Source organism: Harmonia axyridis, chromosome 4 (genome assembly GCF_914767665.1).
Source record: "Harmonia axyridis chromosome 4, icHarAxyr1.1, whole genome shotgun sequence".
Lineage (NCBI taxonomy): Eukaryota > Metazoa > Arthropoda > Insecta > Coleoptera > Coccinellidae > Harmonia > Harmonia axyridis.
In genome coordinates, this window is record NC_059504.1 from 29,523,386 (window position 1) to 29,534,754 (window position 11,369).

General features: G+C 36.0%; 1 protein-coding gene across 4 annotated transcripts; it reads left to right on the plus strand.

Annotated features, from left to right (window-relative positions):
* Positions 1-37: 37 nt before the first annotated feature.
* LOC123678366 (GATOR complex protein WDR59) lies at positions 38-11,019 on the plus strand. 4 transcript variants are annotated; one of them, XM_045615360.1, is made up of 8 exons: positions 38-396; positions 483-618; positions 675-893; positions 995-1,257; positions 2,148-3,377; positions 9,007-9,124; positions 10,069-10,140; positions 10,376-11,019. In XM_045615360.1, the coding sequence occupies exons 1-8, from the start codon at positions 290-292 to the stop codon at positions 10,901-10,903; spliced, it is 2,673 nt and encodes an 890-aa protein (XP_045471316.1). In that variant the 5' UTR covers positions 38-289; the 3' UTR covers positions 10,904-11,019. The 4 variants fall into 4 exon arrangements, with proteins under 4 accessions (XP_045471316.1, XP_045471317.1, XP_045471318.1 ...); XM_045615361.1 differs by having other exon boundaries at positions 10,391-11,019; XM_045615362.1 differs by lacking the exon at positions 10,069-10,140.
* Positions 11,020-11,369: the final 350 nt, after the last annotated feature.

Here is an 11,369-nt window from a genome sequence, read left to right on the forward strand (position 1 = left end):
CAATATTAATATTACTGAAAATTTTATAAGATTTTTCACAATAACAACAAAAAAATCTCTTTAGCGGATTAAATTATTGCAATAACCAAATATTTATTATTCGATCAGGAGTTATTATCCGTAACTAGTAATTACAACTTCTCCAGTGTAATATTAGAAAATTTCCGAAGGAAATCCCATTTCCCCCATAGATTATTTGACAGATCAATGATTCAAAATAGAACCCTAACCTCATAAAGTAGATAAATCAAAATAAACTAACTCAAAAGGAAAATTTCAGAATCAAGAAATGGCTATAAATTGGAACAGTGATTATTATGTCGCTTTGGAGGGGAAAGACTTACAAGCCAATGCTATGGCTGTTGATTTAACTGGCACTTATGTTTTGCTTGCTGGGTAAAATTTATTTTCCAGATATCTTTGTAGTACAAATAATATTACTCAATTAAAATGATTTATTTTATTTCTTGTTCATTTTCCAGGAGAAGATATATCGCCCTACATAATCTGGAGGAAGAATGTGAAATTGTCCAAAAATTCCCTCGGCATAGCAAATACGATGTGGGGGTTGCCGAATGGAATCCAACAATGCATCACAGAGATTTGTGTGTTATATCTGTGAGATAATAATAAGTATTAGGAATGGTCATCTTGTAATGATTTCAAATTTTCAGAGTAACCAAAGACTTGAAGTTCTTACATGGAGATCTGAAGAACTCACTCAATCCCACTGTCTCAAAGCACATACTAGAGTAGTGACGGATGTCAATTGGCATCAAATGGATCCTAATTTATTAGCAAGTTGCTCAGTAGATACATTCATTCATATATGGGATTTGAGAGATTCTAGAAGGCCTGCACTTTCTTTATCAGCTATTGCAGAAGCTTCTCAGGTTTGAAAATTGGCATAACTCAGTTGAACTAGAATAATTTATAGTGCTTAAATCTAAAATATCTAGAGATATCATTCTTAGGATTTTGATTTGAATCTTAGGTACGATGGAATAGGATTTCAGCCAATCTGTTAGCTACAGCTCATGAAGGCGATATCAAAATTTGGGATCAAAGAAAAGGGACGTCACCTGTACAATATGTGGCTGCCCATTTGTCCAAAATACACGGGTTAGATTGGAGTAGAACTTCAGAGACTCAGTTCACTACTTGTAGTCAAGATAACACTGTTAAATTTTTTGACACAGCTAACCCTAGGAAAGCAGAATATGTTTTAACTACCAATGCACCAGTCTGGAGAGCAAGGTGATTGTTGCAAATTTTTTCATTGTATCATTCATACATAAATATCAGGTCGACAGACTAAAGAACGTCCTATAATAAATAAGTCAAGTTACATTCTCTAGTGAAGTGATAAATTGAAACTACAGCAAAAGACGCTGCTTTAGTCAAAGAAATGCACCAAAGCTCCTGATTTCACTGATATCAGTGATTTTCTCATTTTGGTGTATTATTTTCAATAATAAAGCTTTGGAATCGTTTGAGAAAAAAAAATTTAACCCCTCATGAAATTTTCACAGTTCTTCACATTTTGTAATGTATAGAATCCAAAAACCAAATAAAAAATATCCATCCGCTGTTTAAAGCAGACATGAAATTTGATACAAAAATGGGTTATTATACTGCATTGATCCTCCTTGCTTAGAAAACATAATCCATGAATTTTTAAAGCAAAAAAAATCATGGAGACAAGTTTAAAACAATTCATTTTTCAGAAAATTAACAACACAATCATGAAATTGAAAATATATATTATTAGAGGGCTGAAGGACCTTAGGTCGATGGCCATTTGTTTGTTTATGAACAATAAAGTACTGTTACTACTACAACTATTATTAGAGATATGAATTTTAGAAATTTTCATTTGGAATCATTGACCCTGGTTCGAATCGCGCTGCTGGTTATTCATTAAAATTTTCATATATTGATAATTTAATACTTTGAAAGTAGATATAATTAACTATTGTTATCATTATTAAAATTTTTGTTTTCCCAACAAAACATTTATTCTACAAGACAGAGAGAAGTCCAAGACTTTCGATGTGAAAAAGCAGGATTATTTCTGCAATATCAAAATTTTGAACCTCCATTGTGATCATAATAATCATTAATTCTCTTTGAAATATGCATTTTAGATACACTCCCTTTGGAAATGGTCTTATAACTGTTGTTGTGCCTCATATGAGAAGGGGAGAAAACAGCTTACTGCTTTGGAATACAGCAAATAGGGCAACTCCAATGCATACCTTTGTTGGACACAAAGATGTTGTTTTAGAATTCGCATGGAGGTATAAACGTCCTGGAGAATCATGCTTTGAACTGGTCACATGGTCAAAAGATCAAACCCTCCTTATATGGAAGATCGAGCCATTCCTTCAAAAACTATGTGGTTATGAGCCTGAAGTAGCCCAAGATGTTCTATCATATCATAATTCTAAAGAAAACACAGGAAAGGTATTGAAGAAAGTACCTCCTAAGGTCGAGCCATTACAGCAAGAGTTTTCACTAATCAATGTACACATTCCTAATTTAGATGTGAAAACAATGAATTTATCTGAACGCATTTGTGCTGTGAGAGCTACTGTGAGTAGATTCACAGTTAATTTACAAATAAGCTTCCCTGCAGCTTATCCCCACGGTGTTCCTCCAGTTTTTGAGATAAAAGAAAATTCTCAAGTTACTGAAAACATAGCAACTCAGTTACTTCAAACATTAAACCATCTGGCCCAACAAAGAGTTTCTAAAAATAGAACATGCTTAGAATCCTGTCTCAGACAAATGGTTACTACTTTTGAACAATTAGTAACTGATACAGAAGCAGACAGAATGTATGAGAACAGTTTTATTCATTCGGCCAATACCTTAGGAGGATTTATTGATGCCTACATACCATTTCCTAGAACATCTGGTGCTAAATTTTGTTCCGTTGATACCCTTGTGTGTTTTGGGAGATCTGGGCATAGTCGTAGATTGTCCACAAAGATGGATATTGCCACTCCAAGAGCACTTTCTGCCCTAGAAAATCTATTGGCTAAAAGATCCCCATATAATCTATCAGTTTCCAACTATTATTTTCAAAGGCCAAGAACCAGAACTAAGCATTATTCAAAACCCACTAAGGCAGTTGTGCATATTTATGATAGTTCTGGATTGTTTCTTGTGCATAAACAATTAGCCGAAGAATATATTTTAGAAGGAGATGTTGGAACAGTGTGCAAGCATAATGCTGCTGCTGCAGCTCTTGTTGGCAGATGGGATCTAGTGCAAGCCTGGGCATTGGCAGAGCTTACTGCTTGTCCTGACCAGGTTAGAGATAGTGAAATGTGGGTACAGCATCCATTCAATGTCCGACTCATGAAATCCTTGTAAGTATTATCAAATTCAAATACTATTGTCGATAACTTACCCGCAATTTGCCAATGAAACACTAAATACTTATAACTCATCCAAGTTTATTGTATCGTCTTCAAAGTAGGCCTCTTCCGAAATAATACTCTTACGCCAGTAAGAGTATATATATGAGGTAGCTCTAATATTGAAATAATTATTATTGATGATAATAATATTGTACTGTTTCTTCTTCTATAATTTTTTTATTATACATGAGTATGTATACATATGGGGAAAGCAGTCCTGGATACCTGAAAGGTAACGGCCAAGGTCCTTAAGGAGGTTGTCAGGTTTATTCACGTCATTGACGACCTCCTTGGGTTTTCAATGGATGGGTAAGGTATAGAATAAAAGATCTACATGGTCGCAGTTCCCGGAAGGCTTACCAAGCCACAATGACCTCAGTTCAAATAATAATAATAATGTAAACAGTGTGAAGAATGGTGTTCCAGGCAAAGATACAAAATTTGGCCCTTTTAAGCATACAAATTCTAAATTTTTATTTCAAGATGCAAGGTGTCAAAGTTATAACAAAAATCAGTTTTTATTATTCACCCAAAAACTAATTTTGATAAAAGTTAGTTTATTTGTCGTAATATGGAGAGAATGAACATGGAAATAGTGACATGCAAATATTAGTCTTACTAATATCAATTTGATCAACCACAAGAACTAATAATTACCTCAAATAAGCATGTCAAATTTTATGAAAATGGATCAAAAGGTTTCAGACTAAATGAAAATCTAAATTTTTCTTATAATTTTGCCACACTTTTTCTCAAAACCGAAACAAGTTAGACACAATCATGAAGGAAAAAATTCTTATGTATACCTGAAAAATGTTGAGCTTTGGAAGGTTTAACTCTGGATTTCCCTGTATATATATGTAGGATCCAGTTTATTGTTTCCCTGTAAATAATGGCGATGGTCAACCGGAACCTATTAGTTTCTTTTAATGTCGAGGGCATGACAGTTTCAATGGATTTACAGGGAACGTATTGTACATAATGTAAAAAGGATGTGCTATTCTTCGGGATGTCGAAGAATGTCATATGTCGATGGTAAAACTTAAGGGATTTATGGGGTTGGATTTATGGGGTTGGGAAAGGTTTCGGAACAAGACGATTATGCCACATGTGTTTCATGCTTTTTCTCAGGCCCTAGTTCTTCTAGAATATTCCAGGAATCCGGAAGATCTTTGGGGGCGGTACGGCAAAAATCTTATTGGACTAGGGGGATGGTACCTTCCCCTAAGGGTGTGGTCAAACCGAGACAGGGTAGTTCCAATCGACAGAGAGCACAGTTAAGATTAAGCCGAAGACGGAAACAGTTCAGATTAAACCAAAGACGTGTACAGACGGTACAGTTTAACTCAAGTCGAAGACGAGACAAGTTCGGTCGGTCAACTTAAGACGTACGACGTAAAGACGGTTCGCGGACTAGATTAAGACGAGTCGCGAACAAGTTAAAGACGAGACGACCGAAATCTTGAAGTACGACGAAGACGTTTCGAGTTATCAATTAAACGTGTTAAAGACGAAATTCAGTACCGTAGTGGGAAACTTGTAATTAAGACGTAATTAAGATCTTCCCAATACCGAGTTTGTACTGTATAATTGTGGCTTTGTAAATAGATGTAAATAATTGAAAAGAGTTTAATTATTACAAACCCAACAAAGTCACGAAGAAAAAGACGAAAGGCCAGGTAATCGAATCATACCTCTAGACGATCGATTAACCAAGCCTACATTTTGGGGGCTCAACCGGGATCGAAGTAGATTTTCAAGGAGAAAATCAACCGGGATCTGTGGAGTATTTTCAAGGAGAAAATCGTCCGGGATCAAAGTGAAAAGCCTACACTAAGGAGAAAATCGTCCAGGATCTGAGAAGAATTTCCGAATATTCGACGTAGACGAGAATATTCTACAAAAGAAGGAAGATCAACCGAGAGACGAGGAGAAGACCATCTAGGAAGTGTGTGAAGTGATAAAAGGTCATTTTTGTGTAACAGTGTGAATAAAGGATTACGTTCAACAAGACGAGGAATTGTACAAGGTAGAAATTCATAAGCTGTTGGTTCTGCAATTCCATTTGACTTAATTTGATTATTCACTGTTTTTTGACTTTTATTCACTTGAGAATTTTTTCCTGTATCTGTTTTTCTCTGGTATATTTTAATCAGGATTGAAGACGAATATTTTGATCTCCGATTCTCAAATCTGACGATTTATTTTCTGTAGATTTAGTGTGTTGATTTTGCTTTTTGTTCTTATTCCCATTTATTTTTATGTGTGTCCATTTTATTTTGTGTTACTGTTGCTTTTATTTGTGAGCGGTTACTGAATTTCTGTCAACGGGTAAAGTAAGACGATTCAATTTAATTTCATTCCGTTTCGACGTAGATACCTAAATTGAAAATGTTCTCGTTAGGCGAAATAAAACATATTGAAGACGGTATTTCGAAAGCCAAAGTTCCGGCTATTAGAGCACTGCACATAGCTTATTTCGGGACCGAAGGTGACAAATACAAAAGACGTAGGGCAATACGAAACTTTGACGGATTTGATTGGGACAAAGACGATAACGAACATCAAGACAAAATACAAGACGTTGAACAAAAATTGACGGAGACTGATTTAGAGGCGGTATGCCAAATTTTGAATTTACCATACGAGGGTTCTACGGAAGAGATCGCCAAAAGGGTGTGCGATTTCTTGTGTGGTCCCCTTTTAGAGAAAGACGAAGACGATGACGACGAAAATGACGATGATTTAGTTAGCTCTGTTTCGGTATCGGTGTCGAAAATGAAGCTCGAAGAGGAAAACCGTAATTGTCGAAGTAGTTTCTCTTTGACGTTTAGGGATGTCGAAGATTCAATTCGACAATTCACGGGGGCCGATAATTATCCGGTCGGGAGGTGGATTGAGGATTTTGAGGAAATGGCTGCGATGACGGGTTGGTCAGATCTTCAAAAATTGATATTCGCGAAAAAGTCTCTGTCGGGTTTAGCGAGATTGTTTATTCAATCTCAAAAGGGGATAAAGACGTGGGCATCTTTAAAAGAGCGGCTATGCGAGGAATTTGAAGTCCGTGTGAGTTCGGCGCAAATTCACAAACTCCTGGCTAGCAGGAGGAAGAAATCTAGTGAGAGTGTACAAGAGTACATTCTCGCTATGAGGGAGATCGGCAGTAGAGCCAATATCGAAGAAGAAGCGGTGATACAATACATTATAGACGGTATTGCGGACATTTCCGCAAATAAAATAGTATTGTATGGCTCGAAAAATTTTGGTGATTTCAAGCAGAAGGCCAAAATTTATGAGGAAATCACCAAAAGGGGGGATTCTCACTTCCAAAGAAAGGATGTGAGATCAAACGGTTATGAAAAGCGGACGGAGACGAAAGAGAAAAATTTGACTAAAGACGCGAAAAACGGTGCGCAAGCAAGCAGCGAATCTTGCTTTAGTTGCGGTAGAAGAGGGCATAAGTCGAGGGAATGTCCAGATAAAAGCAAAGGAACAAAATGCTTCCGATGCAATAAGCATGGACATATTGCCGCGAGTTGCAGAGAAAAGGTTGAAACCACGGAAGTGGCCGTGGTAGAATCAGTTCCCAAAAATGCGATCAGACTTGTTTTTGGGGCGGTTGCGGTTGAGGCTCTCTTTGATACCGGTAGCGAGATTAGCATTATTCGCGAGGATATTTATAATTCATACCTGCGTCACTTACCGTTAGAGAAAGACGTCACCATCATTAGAGGTTTGGGTCATTTCAAGGTGAATACGATGGGTTCTTTGAAATTAGACGTGAAGATAGATGGACAATTGTTCAACCTTAAATTTCATATTATCCCTAAAGGATCGTTGGGATTCCAAGCGATCCTTGGTACTAATATTTTGAAACAGGCTACTGTTTTAATTGGGGAAGAAGGGATTAGCGTGAGATCAAAGGAACAAGCGGTTGCGAACAGTTGGTTGATGCATATCGCCATCGACGACGACGAAGATAGAATTCATGTAGAACGCATCGATAGTAAACCTTGTAAAGGTAAAGACGGTAAACTGACCCAGAATTATAAAGCCAATCAGACGAAAGACGTGAAGTTAAAGATTAAGAAGGAACGCATAAACCAGGTAAAGATTACGACCGATGTCCCCAGAAGTAATAGTCAGGGGGAAAGGGTTAAAATGCGTGAAAAGGAAAATCGGTCAGTGGTCGAAGCGTTCGAAAATGACATGACGAAAGACGATAAAGGGCAAAAACGAAGTAAATGCGCCGATCAGGTACCTAAGGTACAAAGGGATGGCAAACGAAGACACGATCGACGGAGAAAGAAAGTCGAGACGTCCACGGTAGGAGACCTGGTAGCGATAAGGCAAACTCAATTCGGCGCGGGTCAGAAGCGTAAACGAAAGTTTTTAGGCCCATATGAGGTATCCCGATCGAAGGGAAAGGAGAGGTACGAAGTGACAAAAGTCGGGGTTCATGAAGGTCCTATGAGGACATCTACATGTGCGGAATTCATGAAACCGTGGATACCTCACGAAGACGAGGACGATGATGAGTTCGGGTCGAACTCTAATTTTTAGGGGGGTCGAATGTAGGATCCAGTTTATTGTTTCCCTGTAAATAATGGCGATGGTCAACCGGAACCTATTAGTTTCTTTTAATGTCGAGGGCATGACAGTTTCAATGGATTTACAGGGAACGTATTGTACATAATGTAAAAAGGATGTGCTATTCTTCGGGATGTCGAAGAATGTCATATGTCGATGGTAAAACTTAAGGGATTTATGGGGTTGGATTTATGGGGTTGGGAAAGGTTTCGGAACAAGACGATTATGCCACATGTGTTTCATGCTTTTTCTCAGGCCCTAGTTCTTCTAGAATATTCCAGGAATCCGGAAGATCTTTGGGGGCGGTACGGCAAAAATCTTATTGGACTAGGGGGATGGTACCTTCCCCTAAGGGTGTGGTCAAACCGAGACAGGGTAGTTCCAATCGACAGAGAGCACAGTTAAGATTAAGCCGAAGACGGAAACAGTTCAGATTAAACCAAAGACGTGTACAGACGGTACAGTTTAACTCAAGTCGAAGACGAGACAAGTTCGGTCGGTCAACTTAAGACGTACGACGTAAAGACGGTTCGCGGACTAGATTAAGACGAGTCGCGAACAAGTTAAAGACGAGACGACCGAAATCTTGAAGTACGACGAAGACGTTTCGAGTTATCAATTAAACGTGTTAAAGACGAAATTCAGTACCGTAGTGGGAAACTTGTAATTAAGACGTAATTAAGATCTTCCCAATACCGAGTTTGTACTGTATAATTGTGGCTTTGTAAATAGATGTAAATAATTGAAAAGAGTTTAATTATTACAAACCCAACAAAGTCACGAAGAAAAAGACGAAAGGCCAGGTAATCGAATCATACCTCTAGACGATCGATTAACCAAGCCTACATATATATATATTATTTTCATTGAAATTACAAGATAAGTTTCTGCCAAGTAAAAATGGAGATAATCAAATATGAAAAAACATTTACTTATTCCAATAATAGAAGAATTGAGAGATGATCTGCCTAATAAAATTTGATTCCAGAATATCTCATTATGCAACTTTGAACGATGTCCAAATGGCTGCGATGCTTTGTTGCATTTATGGAAAAGAGCAAGAAAGAGCAAAAAAAATTCTGAAAAATAAGGAAAAATTAGCTAAAGTAAGGATCGTTACAAATCATTAGGAAAAACACTATCTAATTCGAATTATGTAGATCGTTAAGTATTGGAAATTTAATATTCACTTCAATTCATCTATCAGCATTCATATGAAATAACAAAAATTAAAATTTCTTTGATCAACAAACCAAAACTGAATAATTCTATTCCGTTTTTTTTTTCTAATAAATGTAGTGAAAAATGTTCTTCATAAACTTTCTTAAACAAATCACATAATAATGTATGTTTTTTCTTCTGCTTATCATCTACTTAAATAATGAGTTTTTAACTAATATTATCAACATATACTATAATAATAGCTAAGAACGAGTTATTCAAAAATAAATTGACTACTGATAAAAAAAAGATAAACACTCATACATAAAAATCCTATTTAGTTTACTCTTGGTACACTTGTTGAGTCTCATACTTCTCTTACTCAGTAAATAATTGGAATTTGATGCTTCCAGTAGAAAGCCCTGATTCAGTAGTGTATTGAAGACCCGCCATTCCTTAGGTAGTTCTATGAGGGAGTCGATATCTTCTTGGGGTATCCTATTCCACCCAAATTTCGATCTAAGATGGATATATGGATATATTTTCTCTGGTATCATGAAATCTGACGTTACCTTGTTTCAACGTAGTATTCTCACTTGTTCGTGAAAATATATCACAAACTATTACAATTAGATAAACATATGGGTGTTCACCTTTTTTGTCATTCAGTATACATACTTGTGAATGTATCTTAATTTCATAGTAGTTCCAAGATTTTAATTTTTAACAAATAAAACACAATGTCATGAATTATTTTTAGAGTTGCATATACCTATATATTGGATTTAATGAAGAATATTCTATTTTTTGAATGACTTGTTTCCGAGTACCTTCTTCAGTGGTAATATTTATATATCTAATCCATTTCCATGTTCTAACTCTTTTACAGTCCCAGGCTCATTTTAAACTTGTACCATCTACGTTTTCTTCTTCCAAACATAGCAAACATATTTTACATAAGGTGGGCCTATTTATTATCTGAATTAATTTGTTACAGTACTATGCTTTTAATATAACGATTACACTTTGTTGCTACAATCTGAGTGCTTAAATTATTTTATTTGGTTTAATGTCCATTTTCTTGACAAAACCTAATCAAATCAGATACATAAGCTTTCAACATTAGTACTCAGATTTCCAATTTCCATCAAGCAAAATTCATTGTGATGCCATTGTATTTACTAATTAATATGTAGCGTTGTATTTTTCAGTCATGTGTTTCGCCATACCATACAATACCACCAGCAGACGTTCTAGCAGAAGGTTGGGTATTTCCGTCTCTAGAAACAATGAGATCGTCATCATCTTTAGATTGTTTATGGTTAGATAACCCTGAGAAAAAAGAAAAAAGCTCCACCATATCTAATTATGAGTATTATAAACTAGCATATGCGGAAATACTTCACAGATGGGGATTATTATATAACCGAGCAGAAGTACTCACATATTTAAGTACACCTCAAGAACAGCACAAAGGTGTTGAGTTCCTCTCTGAGTGTAAATCATGTTCCAAACCATCTCGCTCTTCAAGCTGTAGTAGTTGTCGAAAACTTACCTTGAACTGCATAATTTGCCACCTGTCAGTAAGAGGCTCTGCTAACTGTTGCATTGTTTGCGGTCATGGTGGTCATACAATACATCTTATGAAATGGTTCAATGAAAATGACGTATGTCCCTCTGGTTGTGGGTGTAAATGTACTTATGAGACCGCAACTATGTTTTGAATTTTTGAACATTTTGAATTTAAACATGGCTAACTTGTGATATGTGTGTGTATTGAAGATTATAATTTTTTTATTCTATTATCATTGATATTAAACGTGATATTACAAAATACTAATTAGTTTATTATTTCCAAAACTAAATTTTTCAAATGAAAAACTTTCAGCTTGGTTTTTAGATAGTGTTTAACCTTAATATGAAAAATGCTCTATAAGAACTAATTGCATTGAATTAGTACAAAAATGCTCAACATTGATCTTCCAAACTCTAGATCTTAGCATTTCAATACCAAACATTAAAAAAAAATTAGCTCTATACAGGCTGTTTCTAAGTTGGTAGTAAAAAACGAAAATGGGAGATTCCCTGCATAATTTTAAGACAAAAAAAAGGCTTAAAAACTGAACCTGCAAAAGCTTTGTTTTGAAAACAGGATGTTTCTTGTAGTCCTACTATATTGTGATGATTAGA